Here is a 21557-nt window from a genome sequence, read left to right on the forward strand (position 1 = left end):
AGACTCAAAAAGCAGAACTTTCACATCCACTACTGAACTGAAAAAAGACAAACCCCATAATAATGGTTAAAAAACACTTTATTATAAAAACTTTATTATAAAAGAATGGCATGGAAACAGTTTTTGCTAGTCACATTTCTATCTGAAATTGAATCTATATCACCAATACATTTTCTAACATCCTAAACAATAAAAAAATTCTCAAACAAATACTGTTTTATAGATTTTAAAAAAGTCACATGGATAAAATACAACTTCAATTTACAGTAAACTTAGCGAGAATAAAGTCGATGCAGATGTTTTAACAAAAAAAGGGAAAACATCTTTGGTTTTATCACAACTTAACAAAACGTAGAAACATCTGCATTGTTGCCATCATGTGATCAACAGTATTTTCTCCCTGAATCAAAAACTCGAGAAACTAATGAAAAAGTAATATATATTTATATTCAACTTTAGAGTGAAAAATGTAAAAAAAAATATACTAGGGCTGTTGTAAACAAATATTTTAGTAATCGAGTAATTCATCGATTACTCTTACAATTAATCGAGTAGTCGGATAAAAAAAAAACATTGGTAAATCTAACAGCAGTATCACTATTGCATATCAACAGTATAATTTTTCACATTTGAACTTCCCTAACAATAACTTTTCTGTAGTTTAGAAAATTAACTTGTAACAACAATAACTCACTTTCCAAGTTAACCTGAAGAAAAGTTATACAAGAATCTGAAATTATATTCATTTTAATAATAAAGAGGCAGGCTCACAAATACACTTATAAAAAATGTCTATACTCCGGTTTTTGGTTTATGTATTATTGCCCAGACATTTATAGTTTACGTTCAGCACAACGACGGGATTTGGCACCGTCGTTCGTCACACACAGAAACATCTACCAGGTATGCAACGCCACCCGTTAGTGGCGACTGGGATGATAGGAAATTTATTTTCTGGTTCGTCCGTAAAGCTACTCGTGTAAAGCACAGCCGCCCGCAGTGTTCAGTCTATCTGCTCACATGTATAAATAATCCCGCCGTGCTGGTCGCTCTGAACAAGCAGCTCCCGGAGAACAGCTGCCGTTCTCCAGGGAACGCTCCTGACATTTTAAGGATGCTCATTGGTCCCCTGATGCAAAAAAACCCAGACATTATCATGAATCAGTAAAATCCTCCCAGGCCGAACTTGAAAATTGGACCTTAATCTGCTAAGGTTCGCGTTCGTCCACAACTCAGGCAGAAGTGAGAGCGCTGCGCAATGCAAATAACGACCCAGCCGGAAAACCGTGCATTACATAATAAAATACAATTTAATGAACCTTAGAGGCAGATACATTTTCCTCGGGGAATTTTAATAATCGAGGTACTCAAATCCCTCGAGGAATTGTTTAGGCCCAAAAATATACCTACGCCAACAGTTCATATAGTTACAGCTAACATGCATCCTCTGACCAAAATTAATGAAATAAAACAAAGCATAAGGAATAGCCATACAATAACAGCTTTACAAGTCTAAATCTGAAAACATCCAAATCCATTGTTACTTCAAGATAAAAACCATTTTAAATGAAAAGATAAAACTGACAGAATAAAGTGAAAGTTTTGGTTGTTAGATAAACGTCCTATTTCAACTGGTATTCTTCTCCAAGCTGATACATTATAGAAATGTTACCCAGCTGTAATTACTCTGCTTCCAAACACTAAGTTACTGAGTGTCTTGGTACCTGAGGGTCAGATGATGCTGTTCCACCCACATGGGTTCTCAAGTGAAGTGTTAATTTGCTATTTAGATGGAAAGCCTTTCCACAGGTTTCACAAAAGAAAGGCTTCTCCTCTGCATAAGTTTTCATGTGACGAGTTAAACTGATTTGACAGCGAAAACTTTTACCACAAGTCTCACATGAGAAAGGCTTCTCATCTGTATGAATTCTCATGTGACCAGTTAAATTGCTTTGCCAACGGAAACGTTTCCCACAAAACCTACAAGAAAATGCCTTCTCATCTGTATGAATCCTCATGTGAGAAGTTAAAATGTTTTTTTGGTGGAAACTTTTTCCACAAGTCCCACAAGAGAAAGGCCTTTCATCTGTATGAGTCCTCATATGATCATTTAAATGACCTTTTTTATGGAAACCTTTTCCACAGGTCCCACAAGAGAATGGCTTCTCACTTGTATGAGTCCACATGTGGCCAATTAAACTGTTTCTATTTTTGTAACTTTTTCCACAGGTCCCACATGAGAAAGGCCTTTCATCTGTATGAGTCCTCATGTGACTAGTTAAAGTGCCTTTTTGACGGAACCTTTTTCCACAGGTCCCACAAGAGAAAAGCTTCTCACTAGTATGAGTCAACATGTGAGAAGTTAAATACTCTTTTTGACTGAACCTTTTTCCACAGGTCCCACAAGAGAAAAGCTTCTCACTAGTATGTGTCTGTATGTGGCCAATTAAACTGTTTCTGTTTTTGTAACGTTTTCCACAGGTCCCACATGAGAAAGGCCTTTCATCTGTATGAGTCCTCATGTGACTAGTTAAAGTGCCTTTTTGACGGAACCTTTTTCCACAGGTCCCACAAGAATAAGGCTTCTCATTAGCATGCGTCATCATGTGACGATATAAACCACTTCTGTTTCTGAAGCTTTTTCCACAGCTTGTACATTTGAAAGGCATCTCACCTGTATGAATTCTCATGTGACAAGTTAGACTGCATTGTCGATAGAAACGTTTTCCACAAGTCCCACATGAGAAAGGCTTCTGACCTGTGTGAATCCTCATGTGATCAGTTAAATTTTCTTTACTGGTAAACCTTTTTTCACAGCTTGTACATGAAAAAGGCTTCTCACCTGTGTGACTCCTCATGTGAACAACTAACTGAGATTTGGATCGAAAGCCTTTCCCACAGGTCTCACATGAGAAAGGCTTCTCATCTGTGTGAATCTTCATGTGAAGAAGTAACTGAGATTTGGCTCGAAAGCCTTTTCCACAAGTCTCACATGAGAAAGGCTTCTCGCCTGTGTGAATCTTCATGTGAAAAAGTAACTGAGATTTGGATCGAAAGCCTTTTCCACAGGTCTCACATGAGAAAGGTCTCTCATCTGTGTGAATTGTCATGTGACTAACTAAATTACATTTGATTATGAAACTTTTTCCACAAGTGCCACAAGAGAAAGGCTTCTCACCTGAGTGAACTTTCATATGATAAATTATACCAGCCTTGTGGCCATAACATTTTCCACAGATTGAACATGTGAAGGGCTTTTTGCCCATGTGAGTGTTCATGTGTGTTGTCAATACATTTACTTGATTAAAGGATTCATCACAAATTTTACAATGATATAATTTTTGGTGTGGATGAGCCTTCTTGTGTATTTTTTGTTTTGAAATCTCAGCTGTGCTTTTCAGCTGTTTGGTTTTCTGACATATTTCATTTCGTTTCTGCTTCTCATCTCTTATTGTTCCTGGCTCTTCAGAATCGCTTCCTTCCTGATCCCGGTTTTCATCCTCAGCAGAGTCATGAGAGATGAGGTGGTTCCTCTGTGGTTCTGTTTCATTGTGCATTATTTGCACATTAAAAGGAATCACCAAAATGTAATTAGTCTCCTGTTTCAGCACAAGCTGCTCTTCATCCTGACTGATGCAGAGTTGCTTCTCTTCCTCTTTGTACTCTTGATGTTGTGGTTCTTCTTGCTCCTGTTTTATCTCCAGAGGTTCTGGTTCCTGTTTTATCTGCAGAGGTTCTGGTTCCTCTTGTTTTAAAGTGAAGTTCCCCTCCTGGTTGCTGAGGTCATTGAAAATCCCGTCGTCTTTACACACAGAACAATGTCGGAGATCTGGACCAAAACACAAAACAAAAACTTTTAATTTCGAGTCAAACAATGAACCTTTCACTTAAATCCCTTGATGCATCTAATCAGCTTTTTCTTAGATTATTCTAAAATTACACATTTTTATTTGTGAAAATCAGTCAAAACGTATTACGGACATTTTTTCCTATGTTTTCTGGCATTTAGCAAATAAATGATTTTGGTAATTCTGAGTTCAGGTCCAATTTATCTTCTGATCATGAGGAAAAAATGTGATTTTGTTTTTTTGTAAAACCTGCATATGTAGATATCTCACTTTAACTGTAAGTTTGGAAAAATAACTTAACAAAAGTGATTCTTCTAATGAACTAGATGTCAGTCAAAACATGTCCTGGACATCCAGGTGAGCAAACAAAATGCCAATATGTTAACTGAGTGGCTCCCTGACAAATATTCACACAGCAGCTCGACTAAGTCCATATCAATCCTCCTTTGCATTAGCAGCAGTTCTTTGTTACTGGAACCTCAATCGACCTTCAGACCTCAGCATCGCTCTGCTGTACGTTGAGACCGCTGTGCACTGCAACCTCAACTCCAAACCGGTCCATCAGTTCTGCATGTGACCACCACACATATTATGCTCAGTTTCCCCCACTGTATTACCTTTACCCGCCAGGCTAAGCATTGCTGATTTATGTTCTTGGGAAAAAAAGTAAAAGAAAAATTGCTTAACTTTTTTTCTCCATTCTTAATAAACCGAACTGCAAACGTCTCTGTTGTTTTGAGCGTTTCACTGGCGGAGCAGAAATATTCCTAAGATATTAGTTTATAGTTGGTGCATTTAAACTTCCACAAAGCCGGCAGTCAGTCAAACTTCTCTCACAGCAGAGCAAAAGGGGACAGTGGCTAATTTTTAGACCTTTGCAAAGGTAGAGAGAACATTGGTGGATAAGATCAGCTTCACATTCAAGTATTGGCTGATCACCAATTCCCCACAATTAAGGAAATCAGGGCCGATTTATTGGTGCACTCTTATTTTCCAGACACCAAAAAACATTAACTTATTGCCAAAAATGGCTGGGTGGTTTTCTAAGCATTTGGGCTGCTTTGAGAGGCAATAGAAACTCAAAAAGAAGCAAAAAAATATTCAAACTGTGAATTGTCCATCATAATTCCCATTTTAATAAAAATGTTTTGTTGCTCCAGGGAAACTCAGATCTTTTCAAATTCTGACAGTGAGGACAAGAAAAGCCACAGATCCAGAAAAATAAATTCTCTGGAGACTTTGTGTCTCCATTTACTTGTAAAATGTTTATCTGCTGGTTTCTCAGCTCTGCAAACCCCATAGACAGAACAATGGTGTTGCTTATCGTTTGGGTTTGAATTGTGAGTAGTTGGAACAAAAAGTGGAATATCTCAAATTTACTTTGACTAGTCATAATTTGATTATATGAAATATGTGCTTCAGATAGTAATACACTACAGGCAAGGCAAGGAAAGGCAACTTTATTTATATAGCACCTTTCAGCCAAAGACAATTCAAAGTGCTTGTACAAAAAAGTTAAAAACAACATACAACAGATTAAAAATAAACAAAATAAACATTACAATTTTGAATATAGTTAATAAAACCAAACATTTAAGAATAGGCAACGACAAATAAGAAGGTTTTTAACCTTGTTTTAAATAAACTCAAGGTAGGGGCAGTCTTACAGTGAGCAGGAAGATTATTCCAGTGTTGGAGCATAAAAACTAAAAGCTGCTTCACCCTGTTTAGTTTTGACTCTCGGAATAGTTAGAAGGTTTGATTCTGATGATCTATAGATATCTTGAATTGAAACCACCATACATCTTAATGGTAAATCTGATTCTAGTCAGGATGTAATTAAATATACCTCAAAGACATATTTTGTCTGGTCAAAAACATAATTATATTGTTTAAATATATCTAGTTGGAAACTAATGTCAGATATACAGAATGAAAGTTTGCTAAAGTCCATTTAATAATAGAACGGACTGCCACAGCAAATGCTGATGCACTTTATGGAATAATAATATTAATAATAATAATATTTTTTGAAATCGACCTGCTCTCCCGAACCTCCCGAAGTCCAACCAGCGCTCTGTTTCTGTCTCATCAGTTAATTCAATTCTGTAAAACATTCATCCTAATTCGGTTTCAAACATTGTTTCACAGTAAATTTTGTAGTGTTAAATAAACACTTAAGAGTTAAATTTAACACTGTGTTCGAGTCTATTTGGTCCTTATCGGAATTGGTGTCAATTTAACTCTTTGCATAGTGTTCCATTTTCAGAGTACAATTTAACTCAAAAATAGTTAAAATTTAACACTAACACTGTACAGCAGGGGTCCCCAAACTTTCTCCTGTGAGGGCCACATAACTTGTCCCTTCTCTGATGGGGGGCCGGGGTCAGTTTGTAACAGAAAAAGTGTGACGATTGTAAGAGTGCTAAACATAAAAATGTATTGTTTTTCAGAAAGCACAATCAAATAACCTTTTCTGGATTCTTCAGAGAACAAAAGTCAGGAAATAACACTATTTATGAAATAAATAATAACCAAATAACACTGGGTTCTCCACATAAAAAAAGGGTTAGGGTCAATTATATGCATGTATAAAATAGTTACTAACTAATAGTTAATAATAAATAATGTTCATTACTAAGGAACATTTTATTGCAAAAGTCCAACTTATCAAATAAAAATGCACATATATGAAAATACTCTGGTATTGTTCAGGGGGCCGGACCAAATGTGGAGGCGGGCCACATCTGGCCCGCGGGCCGTAGTTTGGGGACCACTGCTTAATAAAACTTAACACTCCTTGTCAAATAACTCTGATAAGAGTAAATATGATTCTAATCAGAGTTAATAAGTTACTCCATAATGGTGACAAAACAACTTGAATTCTCATGCTTTTCAACACTGCATTGAGGGTTTACACTGGAGGCTCATATAACTCCTGAGTGTTGATCTGACACACTACTGTGTTGATAATTTACTCTTTAGCTGTGAAAAATCAACTCTGCACAAATAAATATGAAGTGCTATTTTTACACTTTTGTAGAGTTAAATGTACAATTGAATAAAACCAGGTTACCACAGAAATGCATTCAACTTATTTATTGAAATAAAGCACATTTTAAGATCCACTGTTAACTGTGGTAGCGTCACAGTAACATCACATGATGTACATCCCATTACAATAGACGGCTCAAACTTGACAGAGTACATTTAAGGCAAAGAGTTTTTCCATCCAAGTAACCATGAACTAACTACTTGTATATACTGAACAAGTGCATTTGTGCAACTTAACTCTGCCTAACAAATAAAACACTTAATGACAAACAGATTAGTTCTAGTACTACTGAAGCAACCTAGCACGAATTTCTGCCACACATGGACTTTCTTTCACTTTACCTACATCTATATTGTACACAGTGGTCTGGATGAACGTAAACATGTTGCACAGCATGGGGTTGTATGTTGTGGCAAACACGTAATGTGCCTTAAACAGTTTGTCAAAAGCACCAAGAGAGGAAGTTGACCTGGAAGCAATGGCATTTTTGTCAAGGATGATGAAGAACTGGTGAGCTACTTTCTTCCTCCGTCCCACAGCCAGGAGATAAGGTTGTGTGCTCGTCGTGATGGCATCAAGATGTTCTTGGATGTTGGTTCCTGTCTGTGGAAAAAAACCCCACACAATGTAATTACAATTCCATAGCTGCAATGCTACATATGGGAAAACAGCATTTAACTATGTGTGATGTCACCCTAAAACTGAAACTCTCCCAGTGAAACAACCTTGCTAAGCTAAAATTTGAAATGAATACAAACTTTCTTGAAGACCACAAGATGCTTCTCTGCCTGGGAGGTAGACACCTTCCCTGGTCTCTTATGACCCAAGGCAGAGGGGGGAATCAGGTGTAGCAGCAGCAAAATCAATGAGAGGTCACTGTCCCAACCTGTGATAAGAGAAATTTGATGTTGAATTGACCATTAAAATCTAGTGATTATGCAATTTAAATTATGTGTACATCGCTAAGTGAAGCTCACACAATAATTGATGGCTACATAATGTGAAGTCATCCTTACTCATGTCATCATCCACTTCAGTGCCATCCTCAGGAGTATCAGCTGCCAGGAGAAGTTCTTCAAGATCACTGGTGGTTGGAAGCTTTCTGCATTGTTGGATGATCTTTCTCTTGACGGTGGTCGTCCATTTCTCCAGAAATTTGCCAGACACATCTTCACCAAACATCAGGACAAAATTCTGCTCCACCTAGGATGTAGATAGTAAAAAACTTTAAACATTTCCCAGCCACATTAATTGTATTCATTTTGACTTGTCACAAAAATACAATTTTTACATGACTGTGAAATTATCAAAAATAAATAATTACCAAGCCTTTGACATCTTTGAAATGTGGAAAGACAGAGAGTATTTTGCTTGACTGTTGGGGGTCGAGGACCATGTTGCGCCGGAAGTCAAATGTGAGCTTCATCTTCTTCTTGATCGTGTTCTCATCGGCTGAATGCTTAATCAGTGCGACAGCTTCCTGACACTCTTCTTCACTCACTTCACTCTCTGGAACAAACTGGGTCTCTCGTTTAGCAGCTGGTCCTCCAAGCCCATGTTCACAAGATGCTTCTTCGGATGATGCTAGTCAATATAAGAAAATCCTTCAACTTAAAAAAACCCCAACAACAGTAAAACCTTACCTGCCCCCCCAAAATGCAACACTATAGTTGCATTTCTTCTTCAAGTGTTGTTAATGGTTTACCTCCATATGATGACCGTCTGTCTTTAGCAGTGGATCTCTGAATAGTTTTTATCCTCCAGGCTAAATACCCGGTACCACTTGCAGCATCATAATAATCCTCCTTGGGGATCAAAAGGATGGCAAAAACAGACAGACATAGAAACAGTTAAACATATAATCTGATAGAAACTAAAAGTTTTCAATGTGTTACTGTGTTTACCATAACACAGTAAATTATAGTGTGTGACTTACATAACCATTCCTGGAGAATGGATCACTGAGGTAGGGGAATAAGCTAACAACTCCTCTGGCATACATTTCTTTAACCTCTCTGGGTGGTGATGTCCTGCAAAATTAAAATGGTCAAGGTATATTATCCAAGATATGCACTGCATTTAACGAAATCTTTCATTTCATCTACACAGCTAACTAAAGCCTATTTACAAATTACCCATTCTTCTCTGTCATGTCAGCTGCCAGTATGTTAACCATTTTCCTTGCTTCGATTATATTCCTTCATGATCCGTTCACCACCAGGTTTGTTGTTAAGAATGGATTCCACCAACTTCAAACAACAAAACATTTCAGCTTTTATTAAATACACATCAAAACAGCAATTGTTAGTAAAAAAAACAAAAACATTCTCTTCTCAAATATAAGCGATAATAAAGCAGCGTGTATTATAAGACTGGTGGATCACCAGGATTTATTTGTTTATTTTACTTGCTTGTTCATTTAAATATGGTTTTTTATGCACCAGTAACAGTAAAAACGAAGTAAGCTAGATTTGACGCACTGAACTTGGTGTGAGAATGTGCAAACCAATTGCCCCATCTCTGCACCTGCCCCTTGGCCTAACAAGCTGTTATTGCACTTCTGATTTTTTTGTAACTTTTAACATTTAACACAAAAACTGTTCTAGCACCCCTTCTGAGTATAGCAGGTTTCCTGGGGGAAACAGCGATAAAGGCTTTTAAAACAAAATACTTTTTGGTTTTGCGCTAATTTTTGAGAGTCAATTCTTACTTGCTTAGCTTCTGTGTCCAGGCGCTGGCGTTCAGCGGAAGGACTCTCTGAAAGAACGAGTGTCTCTTGAGAATCAGATGAGCTTGGCTGAGATTCCTCAGGCAATTCCACCATGGAGACAAAGTCTGACCATAAGAGAAGCAGGTGAAAGACAAAAAACATTAACTACAATGAAATAGCAAGCTTATTAAATACTAACATGAATTACAAATATAACAAACCAGTTTCATATTTGATGGTTAGGACTCCAGCTGAGGGATCCTTAACAACATCCTCAGACACATCTTCATCCAACTCAGTCCCAGAACTGCCAACAACCGTCATGTCCTCTGTTACAGAGAAAAAGACAGATGTTTGTCTAAACCACAATTATGAGGTTATGTTGCTCTAATACTTACATGTGCATAGACTCTGGAACATTACTTTTGAATAAACAATGTGAAGTAACATTACAAGCACCGCATAGCTTCCTGTGTAAAACTACCAGCTACCAAATTGTGTTAGAAATACTCAACGCGAATAAAATATGGGCTAACGTAAAAAAGGAGCAGAGCAGCTAATAGCTAGTTTAGCAAACTCCTGGCACCAACGCAATATACGCCGATATAAATTTACTTAGCGAAAAAAAAGCTGGACGGTTAGCATTACTGTTGACCTGAAAAGCCATACAACCAACGCGAGACTTATTTTTTCTCAACCCAGACATTTTTTGCTGAATTTATGTTGCAATTCTAAAATAAATAAATAAATAAATAAATAAACATTTTAAGCTAGGCATTCACTCGGTCAGGTTAGCCGTATTAAACTCAGTATTAAGATATCAAAACTCACTCATATACCGAGGAACAAATAAAATATTCTTATAAAACAATTCAAATTGTATTATAATCTTATAAAAAGAAACTTACCACAGTTGTTCAAGCAGGAGAAAAATGGCGTCCATGCAACGGTTAGACTTGTTGGTTTGAGGAGGTGGGCGGAGCTTGTCAGAAATGACGCGACGTGTATACGCTCTGGAAATTTACACCACCACTAGGTGGCGTTTTACTCAGTCTGTTGTTGTATTAGCTCTGAAAGAATCAATGAATTTTAACACTGCGAAATTTACTGTGTTCCTTTAATCTGTCTCCTGTATTTCCTCCGGCTTTTGTCCGTTTCGCGCCTCATGTCATCAGTAAACCGTGAAGGTGTTTCGTACCTATCCGGTGTAAGATGATCCTCGGTATCCGGGTAAAATCCAGCAGTCTGCGCTGATCCTCCATCTTGATGTTGATTTCTTCCAACTCTGTGAATGTTTTTTCATCAGGAGTTAACATCTCGTTAATAAAATCTCTCTGAAGCGGAACTGAAGATATTTTTACTTTAAAAACTCAGATATTTACCTAAAACTAGCGACGTTGTTTCTGTGCCGAGGCTTCGAAGCGTGTGAGGAGAAAACCAGGCGGATTTTTTGTGCAGCGTGCATCGAGGCTTTTGCTGTTGGAGCAGGATGTGACGTTTGAAGCTGTACCACGTGACTGAGTCAGAACCGGGTTCCTCATTTTGCTTCCGTATCAAAATTCACGTCACCAAAAACGCTCAAATACACCTCGCTGCTGTTTCAGCGCCGTCACATTTTCTTCTTTTAGGATTTTATTACGTTTTTGATCTCTGTCAATAATCACAGTAAAATGATAAACCATTGCATAGAATGTCAAAAACAACAACAACAACAACAACAACACTGGATCCTGTGGTCTAATTTATAATGTTTTAATGAACTTTTTGGAGTTGAATTGTGAGTAGTCGGAACAAAAAGTGGAATATCTCAAATTTACTTTGACTAGTCATAATTTGATTATATGAAATGTGTGCTTCATTTAGTAATACACTATAAAGTTTATGTTGGTGTTCTTAACATATTTTGATACAAAAACAGGATGGCGAGGGAAGAAACGCAGTTTAACCTAATTTGGTTCTAATTACAAAGACAGGAAGTCCACCATATGGATGAGAGAGCGAGACGGGGGAGAGCGAACAAAACGAAACGATTCTTTATGGGGGAGGATGACAAATAACAGAGTCCTGACTGTCCCACTGTCAAATACTTTTAAAAATAATATTTTATAGGAAAGTATATCAATGTGGCAATAAATGGAACAATAATGCTAAAGATTTATCTTCATTTTGACCTTGAATTTTGATCCATCAAAAATGTCACATGGAGTGACTGTTTGGCATATGAGAGATTATTTTAAATACTTGACCATTTTCCAGTGCATATACTGCAGCATATCACTGTAAACATCTCTAAAATTTAGATGTAAACATAGAAATGTGCTTATTGAATACAGTTTTATTCCTATTTGCATGTATATATGCAACATTAAAGCTTCTCTTCAATATTCTATCAGTCAATCAAGTTTATTTGTATAGCACATTTCAGCAACAAAATGGCAGATTAAATGGCTTTAAATAATAAAAACAAAAAATATGTTTAATGTACAATTAAATTGTACAATTCAAATCTTTACATTTGAATTGAATTGAAAATAAAAAATTAAGTCCTAAAAACAACATATAGTCACCAATTGAGAAACGAAAAACAAATATTACATTTTGTCATCATCGAAATCATCAATACACAATTTTCCATTAGCCACTTGAATTTCAGGATGATGGCCATTTTTCAGGATAATATTTTTGGTTAGTGGTTTGGAAAACCTGTTCCCCTCCTCGCCTGTGGGGGCGCTGCATCAAGAATTACTGAAGGAAACGGCACGAAAACCTTTGAAGAAGAAACTGAGCACAACTTCCTTCTTCACTAAATGTAAACAAAATGGAGGCCTCAGATTTTAGTGGTTGTAGATTTTCTTTTTGGCTTTTGCTAAAAGCTATAAGCCATTTCTCCTGCTAGTGCTAGGCTAGCACATTTGTTTTGATTGCCTTTACCCAGAATGCCTTGCACTGTAGTTCACTTCCTGCTTTTGGAGCGGTCTCTGGTCCGATTGATGTACACAAGCTATTCTGTCTGCAGCTACAATACATAATGTAATGCTGCATTCACATATGGGCTAGCATCGTTTGCTGTTAGCAAGGTTCACAACGATGTGAAGTACATGAAGAAGAAGAACTTGCAGCAAGACTTTGAGGAGTTAAAGGTGGCCCACCTCATCAGCCGGGAAGCATTTGTAGCTGAAATACAGGCTGAGAGAAAGAAAAGTCAGGCCCTCCAAGAAGAACTGAACCAACTGCAGACGATGCTCTGCTGAGGCAGGAGGCCGAGACACAAAAGTATCATGAAGCGAGGCTCAGTGAGGAACAACGGCTCCTGGAGAAACTGAGAGCTGAAAAGGATGAAATGTTTCAAGAAATGTCCCAAAAGATTGCATTCCTGCAAGACAGCGAGAAACTTCTGCAGGAGGAATTGACTCAGCTCAAACATTCACACAATGAACTCAACTGTAAATATGAAAGCAATGTTTCTGGATTAAAGCAAGACGTGGAAAGATATCAGGAGGAGGTGAAACATGAGAAAGACGCCAACATAGAAAGAGAGAACGAGAATCTGCAGCTCATCAACAACCTGAGAGCTGAGAAGGAGGAGCTCTTCCAAAAAATGTCAGGAGAAATCACAATTTGGCAAAAGAGGGAGAAGCAGATGCTCCATGAACTGGATCAGGTTCACATTTTCTACGAGGAGCTAAAATGTAGATATGAAAGAGACATTATGGATATACAGCAGCAGGTTGAGACATATGAGCAGAAGGTAAAGCAGGAGGAAACTGTTCTTTCAAACAGAGAACAGAAAGAGAAACTTATCCAAGAGAGAAAACATTCTGAGCTGCAACAACAAGTCGAAAATCTTCAGCAGCAGGTAAAGCAGGAGAGAAAAGCTCACCTGGAGAAAACAGAGGAGGACAAGAAGCTTCTAGACCAGCTGAGAGCTGAATATGCCGTCCTAAAAGAAAACACAACAGAGAATAAAATCCTGCAAGACAAGGAAAGGAGTGCCCAGGCTTAGCTGGAGAAGGTTAACGGTTTGTACCTGGAGCTAAACTGTCGGTTTGAAACCGAAGTCACTGCATTAAAACATCAAGCAGAAAAATACCAGCAGGAGATCAGTTGTGTGAAAAAAGATTTGCAAAGAGCAAGAGAGGATCTACTGCTGCCCGACACTCTGACAGCCGAGGAAGAAGGTTTCCAACAGAAACCCATCACAGTTTCCCAAGAGAAGGAGGAAGACTCACAGAACCAAGTGGACCTGGTTAAAGTCTTTAGTCAAGAGGTTTCTTCAGAGGAGGAACTCTCAGGAGAACCTTTATCAGGTTCTTCCACGGATCCAGAATCCTCAGAAGAAACCGAGACCGCTGGAGAAACCGTCCTGGAGGATTTGGACAGTCTAGTACTAAAACCATGCAGGACGGTAAAAAGAAACAATCTAAAATTTCATTCTGGAAAAAAGTACGAAACACTCTGCGATGGAAGAAGCCAAAAAAGAAACAAACGAGTGAAGACAATCAAGAACGTGTCTAAAGTTCTTGATTTTGATATTTAGAGAAGGAGAAAGACGTGCAGGAGACGAACCGAGGACTGCAATCAAATGCATGGAGGTTGTAGCCTCTGTGAACGGGGCGCCATGCCACGCTCCGTCAAGACCAAATTTAAAAAGTTTTCCCCCATCGACAAACTAGAAAATAGATCCCTTCCCTACCCAATTGGAAAAAACGTGGGCAGCACGGTGGTGCAGCGGTTAGCGCTGCGTCTTCACAGAAACCATCTGTGTGGAGTTTGCATGTTCTCCCCGTGTTTGCGTGGGTTTTCTCCGGGTGCTCCGGTTTCCCCCCACATCTCCTAAAACATGTAGGTCAGGTCAGTTGGTCACTGCAAATTGCCCCCAAAAGACTTTAAGAAACTCCAAACACATGTGCAGCTTTATTGTTAAACTTTAAAATTAATTGAATTAGCCGTACGTTAGCCCTTTTCCCTTCGCTGCTTTAGCGCCGCAGCACTGGGATCAATTTTTATAGCAACGTATTGATTTAAGAATTAAAATGTTTTCTTTTAATAGTAATGATTTCTGTTCATTTTCACTGTACTTGTGCTTTTATGGTTTGTCCTTTAATTTACCTTTTCTACACACTTTGTATATTAAATTGCACTGAATTGTAGCTTTTAAACTGTTTAAGCCTGTATTTTAAAAAGATTAGCAAAAGAATCATGCAGTGGCTGTTTTAGGGCGACTGTGGCTCAGTGGGTAGAGTGGTCGTCTTGTGACCAGAAGGTTGTTAGTTCGATTCCAGCTTCCTCAGCCACATGTTGAGCTGCCCCGGGGCGGGGCACTTAGCGGCAAGTTGCCCCCCGACCTGCATGTCGGTGTGAATGTGACTGTAGTGTGAAGCGCTTTGAGTGGTCAACACGACTAGCAAGGCACGACACAAGTTCAGTCCATTCACCTGTTTTTCTTTGATAAATCCTGTTTTTCTTTTTATACCAAACATAAAAAAGCTGATTTAACAGGTTTGGATTCTTCAGGTTCCAGGATGTTAAATTAAGATTAGAGTTTAATCTGTACATAATATTAGATGATAATTGTAATCATAATTTAATACTCCGGACCATGAAGAAGCCCAAACTTGTTTTATCTGGTTTGTTTGTTATGAGAAAAAAAACAGGTTTTATCAAAAATAAAAGTTACTGTGTGATATTTCAGTTAGTCTTTATTTAGAAATACAGATTCAAGAAAATATTAGAAACTTAACAAAAAACTGTAGAAAAGGTAAAAAGAAGAACAATCCATGAAAGCATAAAAACAGAGAACTTAATCAGAAATCATTTCCACTACAGGAAGAAATCGATTCTTAGATGAATATTTTGTAATAAATATGAAGCCTTTGTGTTGTTGAGCTTATGTTCTGTCTGCTTGTATAAAAGAGAAGGAAAAGGGGCTCAGAAATGAATAATTCAGTTATTTTTGTAACCAGATTTATAGTAAAACTGTAAATTATGTTTTGTTTAGGATGTTACTTCTAGGTTTTGTTTGTCAACCTGGGTTCAATTCCCAGTCCTGGAGAATCTGCTGCATGTCATTTCCTTCTCTCTCCTCCCAGTTTCCTGTTCAGCCTGTTAAATAACGGCCTAAAAAACTTTATTAGAGCCTAAAAATCTTTTTTTAAAAACTACAAAGATACATTTCACCTCACAACTGGACCAAAGGTCAGAATTTGCTTCCCACCACATTGAGTTTGTTTCCTCATCTTAAAAAACAACTTTCTTCCTCTCTCTCATTTTCTCTCTGTCTTACATAATTAACAGGTTACTTCATATTTACACACACACACACACACACACACACACACACACACACACACACACACATTTACACGTCCCCTCCATGGGCTGCCACCTTATCGTGGTGGGGGGGTTTGAGTGTCCCAGTGATCCTAGGAGTCTTGCTGTCGGGGCTTCATGCCTCTGGTTGGGCCACCCAATGCAGACAGGTCCAAGGTGAGGAACCAGACCAAGTGCAGCCCAAAGATCCCTTATGATGAAAACGACCATTGGAAACAGTGGTTCTGCTGGCCCGTACATGAGGTCCCACCCTGGAGCCAGGCCTGGGGGTGGGGCACGTTGGGGAGCCCCTGGTGGCCGGGCTTTAACCCACAGAGCCCGGCCGGGCTCAGCCCGAAAAGAGCCCATTGGCTCTGGCTAGAAATAGTCGGACTCGGGGCGTGCTGTGGTGGCGCAGGGGGTTAGCACGCACCACGTTTGGAGGCCTTAGTCCTGGAAACGGACGTTGCGGGTTCGACGACCCTTGCCGCATGTCTTCCCCCCTCTCCTCGCCCTCCTTCCTGTCTGCCTACTGTCACAAAAATACGAGCCACTAGCGCCGCAAAAACTCTTCGGACTCACTGCAGTGCATGGCTCTGGTTCTGGAGCCAGTCTCCTTGAAAGGGGTTGGATGTTCTCCCACCCTGGAGTTGCCCCTTGTGAGAGGCGCTGGGCAGGAGTGGGCTGACTTGTTGCCTCCCGTCTTGGTGCCTGTACGTTGGGGGGAACAAGAGGACAGCCTCTCCCTCTACCTACGGGTTTGGGTCGGGTTCTGACTGTTTAGCCAGCCTTTTTAAGTCCTTGGAGGGGGTACTGGAGAGTGCCCCTCCTGGGAACTGCCTTGTTATACTGGAGGGGTTTTCTCCGCAGGGTCTCTGGGCTCCCTTAGAGAAAGGGTGAGAAGCCCAGAAATCCAGGAGTCATTGATGTTTGTACATATATCCAGGGTTTCCCCCAGCGCATTATAAGCCCCCTGACCTCCGACATCGAGGTAGGAGTCCAGATTAAACCCCACCGTGTTGCTCTGCTGTGCAGCTCTATGTGAACTGCAGGTATAACATGTAGTTGTGCTTGAAGAGGAGCGTTGAGTGAGCGGTGAGAAGGATTTATCTGTGTGAACCAAGAATTATGTCTGGCATTTCCATCTGAACACGCTGCCCAGCGTGGCTCTGTGTCTGCACTAAAGTTTAATTTGCTCAAAGAAACAAAGTCAGTTTTAGTGACTGAAAATCTGCAGCTGAACCTGAAACACGTGAAGAGACACAATCTGCCTGGAAACAAGGAAAACTGATATCAGATGAGAAATGATTGAGTGGAAATGAGTCTGGATGGAAAAATGTCTTTATGCCATCAGTTTGGAGCAAATGTCAGTTTCTCTGGATTCAGATTCTCTGATTCTTTAGTTGTTTATTCTGAACATCTTTACTGAACGTCTCTGAGGATTCAGTCACATTTAATCACAGGCTGACCTGAACATCCAACACTGTATTTACTCTTTATTTCCTCATCCTGGATCCAGATGTTAAACCTGAAGCTGCTTCGATTGGAGGAGAAATCCTCAGAAGAAGGAGGATAAAAAGTTTGATGTGAAGCTGCAGAGTGAAACACAGAGGAAGAGGAGGAGCTGCTGTGCTCAGGTGGAGACATATAATAAATAGATACATAATAATAATAATAAAATCTGGAGACATTTTAGAAACAAACATCAGAGATGTTTTATAATCCACCAGTATGAACCGCCTTCATGCTTCAGCTTTTTAGTTCTCAACAAGATCTGAAAGGAGCAAAAACACAACTTAGAAGCTGTAATGTGTGGTTTTGTCCACATGGTGGCGCTCTAAGCTCTGACTAAAAGCTGCTCAGCAGAGAAAGTTAGTATTTCTGTGGCACCCGAGTGGTGTACCTAATAAATAACTGCAGGGATTGTGGACAGAGTTTTAAAACAGCCCAATAAAATTTACAGTAATTTATTTAAAAGGTGAATAATTTAAAGGAGACGTAGGCAGTCCTTGACGGCAAAGTCAATAAACAAGTCTGTAACATAGACTCTTAGCTGGCCCAAAGGGGGGGTGCGGTCCTCTATTGCTCCCAATCCTTTTGGCTCGGTCCAACTGATCCTCTGGTCCCTGGCGAACCTCGGCAAAGATCCAGCCGCTCCCGCTCCTACAGCCGGCCCCCTGATCCTTGACGGCGACCAGTCAGGTGACTCGCTGCCCTCAACAGCAACCAGACTGGTACTTAGTGATGCGTCCGGCAACACCGATGCGTCGGCGCATGCATCAAGCCCAGAGACCAAAACCCCGTGTTGGTGCGCGTACTGCTTTCAGCAAGTCATGTGACCGATACAGGAACTGTTTCGAAATGACACTGATGCACCAAACTGTGTTTATAAGGAAGCAAATCTGTCAGCGGGATGCATTTGCCAAAAGACTTCTTGATCTTTTACGGTACAGGAGGTCTTCAAAGTATTCTGCCCACCAGCCCACAATGTCCCGAGTAGAGGTCAGCAGCACACCATTCCCACTATAAACAGTGCTGGTGCTGTACTGCTCCCTCCTGAGACATGGGATGGTGGACCAGAATCGCCTCAAAGCTGTGCAGAAGTCTTTCTCCATGGTCTCTCCAAACTCCTCCCACTCCTGAGTTTTTGCCTCAGCAACCACCCAAGCCGCATGTCGCTTTGCTCACCGGTACCCATCAGTTGCTGTCCCACAGCCCAGAAAGACCCGATAGGACTCCTTCATTAACCTGACAGCATCCCTCACCGAAAGGTGTCCACCAACGGGTTTGGGGGTTGCCACTGCAACAGGCACCGACAACCTTGTGGCCACAGCTCTGATAAGCTGCCTCGACAATGGAGGCACGGAATACGGTCCACTCAGACTCAGTGTCCCCTACCTCCCCCGGAACGTGTTCGAAGTTCTGCCGGAGATGGGAGTTAAAGCTCCGTCTCACAGGGGATTCCGCCAGACGTTCCCAGCAGATCCTCACAACACGTTTGGGCCTGCCAGGTCTGACCGGCTTCCTCCCCCACCACCGGAGCCAACTCACCACCAGATAGTGGTCAGTGGACAGCTCTGCACCTCTCTTCACCCGAGTGTCCAAGACATACGGCAGCAGATCCGATGAAACGATGACAAAGTCGATCATTGAACTGCGACCTAGGGTGTCCTGGTGCCAAGTGCACATATGGACACCCTTATGCTTGAACATGGTGTTCGTTATGGACAAGCACCGAGCACAGAAGTCCAACGACAGAACACCGCTCGAGTTCAGATTGGGGGGGCCGTTATTCCCAACCACATCATAAAGACATGGAAGCGAAGCTGTGAGATCCACGGAAAGAGGAGGATGTTGATTCCCAGGTTCAGGTGATGTCAGACGTCCAAAGGAGGAGAAGGTGAAGCAACAATGTTTGCTTAATTTTTACTCTTGTGGGAAACGTTTCGACTAGATTAAATTGTTTAAGCCACAGTCTTAGCGCGACGCTCAGGAAGAGCGGCAGATGTCAGCTAACGGGTGGCTCATCAGCTCTCCAGTTCGGTAAACATCAAAGAAGCTCAGAAACCGGCGACCCGCCAGAACCGACACGGTAAAAAGCTCCAGCGACATCCAAACCGCTCGTAGAACTACGGGAGGTTCAAACTCCTGTCATTCATTTTTATCAGAAAAAGCACCAAGCCACCAGATAAACAAAAGTAAACTGACCAATAAGATTTAAGCTTTGCGTGCCCTTTGACCCCCACAGACTCAGACCTGTGCTACGTACAAGATGTTTTGACACATAAGATCCTTTTTATCTCCACAATTTTGTTAATTGTAAAGACGGTTCGATAATAAAAATTTCAGAAATTATTCTTTTCTTTTTTTACTTCAAGGAAAATCTTAAGGTAGGCAGAGCTGCTGCAGCCAATCAGCTGCAGGCGCTGCTGCCCTCCGATAAAATCCTGCAGGCGTCTGCGCAGTTCTGAACTTTAACCATAGAGAAGAGTTTTATGCATAAAGCAATTTATTTTAAACATTTTTTGTAATTTACTTTTTAAAAAAATCAAAATATAAACAAATGTTATTAATTCAATGTAAATACATTAAATTAAATAATTTATTTGGCAGGGCTCCCTAATGACAATGGCTATTTTAAGAACTTGCAACTGACAAGGTCCCCTCGGGCGACCGGGGGCCCGCGGGCCCCATGTTGGTGACCCCTGCCATAGAGGGTCCAGAAATTCTTTGGGAACCACTGCTGTAAATAATGACACTTTTAATGCAAAGTTGCTCTAAAAGTTGCATTAAAAGTCTATTAAAATGACAACTTTGTATTAAAGTGTCATTATTTACAAAATAATGCAAAGCTGACACTTTTAAAGCAACTTTATATTAAAAGTGTCATTATTTACCTAATGACACGTCATGACAACAGTCATAGACATTCATGAAGACTCCTTCAGGTGTTATTTCATGTTTATGATAGAGTCATGTCAGTCTTATGCACACAATGTCTAATAAAGTGTTACAGTTTTTTTCTTTGCATTAAAGCCATTTTTTTAATCTGAGGATAAAGCAAATAAAATAATCCTGATGCTTAATATCATGATAGGAATTTCAAAGTTCTTTTCTACAGTCCTAAAAGAAATAAATGAATTTGACAATCTTTCATCTTCTCTGTTTTTTGTTTTCAGGCTAGAAACAGTCACATATTTATCTGATGTGAGTTTCTGCTGTCGGTTTAGTAGAAAGATTGTTATGTTTGTATTTAGTGTTGGATGATGAATGTTGGAAAGCATCAACATCTCAGATGTTTTTTCAAGACTTTCATTCAAAGTAAATAAATAAATTCCAAAATTTTACTTTAAAAATTGACGACTATGTCATAAAATGCAGGGATAAGGTAAATAATTTGGGTGAGTGGTTCGATCCTTCTCATTCAAGAGGTAACAAGGCTTTGACCATCTCTAAACTTAAATGTTTTTAGGTGAATTTAAAAGTTTTATCATTTAAAATGCAGGGTTCATATCCACTCATTAGTGTCTTCATGCACTGACTCCTGCAATGCTCTGTTTTCTGGGTTACTGAGGAAAAGTTTTACGGATCTGCAGATGGTCCAAAACGTGGCTGCTCACATTTTACCAAAGCCAGGAAATATGCTCACATTTCTACTTCTGTAATTTTTCACTGGTTGCTTTAGGTTCAAACAGACTTTAATGTTTTGCTGCTCATTTACAAGACTTAAAGTTTTTTAATCTTCTGCAGCTTTATGTCCTACCTCATGTTCTCCCTTCTTAAGACACTGACCTTTTCAAAACTCCTAAAACCAGAGGAAAAACATCTGGAGAGAATGTTTTTTCCATTTTCCATTTGAGCTTCTTATTGTTTAGCACTTTGAATAATGTTAATAATAATTATAATAACTTGTTGTATAAAGTTAGACTTTTTACATATTTCATGTGACAACAGCAGTTTAACAGTGTCTAGGACAAATGAACAACTTCCAACTAGAAGATTTTAAAAAATTGAAAAACTAGACAGCAAGTCATAATAACATCCATAAATATTTGGTTATGTAACAAGAGTGTGAGCATTGGGCGTGCCATGGTGGCGTAGCGGTTAGCGCGACCCACATTTGGAGGCCTTGAGT

General features: G+C 39.7%; 2 protein-coding genes and 1 long non-coding RNA gene across 13 annotated transcripts in view; all 3 read right to left on the bottom strand.

Annotated features, from left to right (window-relative positions):
• Positions 1–11049, bottom strand: part of LOC114156905 (gastrula zinc finger protein XlCGF57.1-like) — a 44188-nt gene extending 33139 nt beyond the window's left edge. Inside the window, exon 1 of the mRNA XM_028037515.1 lies at positions 10996–11049. The gene's annotated coding sequence lies outside the window, so the exon portion shown is untranslated. The remainder of the gene's footprint in view (positions 1–10995) is intronic.
• Positions 1–21557, bottom strand: part of LOC114156864 (gastrula zinc finger protein XlCGF57.1-like) — a 205320-nt gene that overhangs the window by 18483 nt on the left and 165280 nt on the right. For 4 of the 11 annotated variants that reach the window (XM_028037396.1, XM_028037399.1, XM_028037398.1 and 1 more), the window contains one exon: positions 2759–3829. The exons of 1 other annotated variant lie outside the window; for it this stretch is intronic. In XM_028037396.1, the coding sequence (XP_027893197.1) occupies positions 2759–3829 (1071 nt within the window). Of the gene's footprint in view, positions 1–1850; positions 3830–6678; positions 7507–7661; positions 7790–7919; positions 8488–8608; positions 8709–8839; positions 8954–9613; positions 9739–9834; positions 9943–10521; positions 10684–10811; positions 10899–10995; positions 11098–21557 lie in introns of those variants that run through there. 6 more of the 11 variants (XM_028037434.1, XM_028037437.1, XM_028037403.1 and 3 more) reach the window with 6 other exon arrangements.
• On the bottom strand, positions 12847–20247 carry LOC114157022 (uncharacterized). The gene is made up of 3 exons (XR_003598073.1): positions 19226–20247; positions 17716–17717; positions 12847–12857 (listed from the first exon to the last, which is right to left on the bottom strand). It is a non-coding gene; the product is annotated as an uncharacterized LOC114157022 (long non-coding RNA).

Source organism: Xiphophorus couchianus, chromosome 14 (assembly GCF_001444195.1).
Source record: "Xiphophorus couchianus chromosome 14, X_couchianus-1.0, whole genome shotgun sequence".
In the NCBI taxonomy this organism is placed as follows: domain Eukaryota; kingdom Metazoa; phylum Chordata; class Actinopteri; order Cyprinodontiformes; family Poeciliidae; genus Xiphophorus; species Xiphophorus couchianus.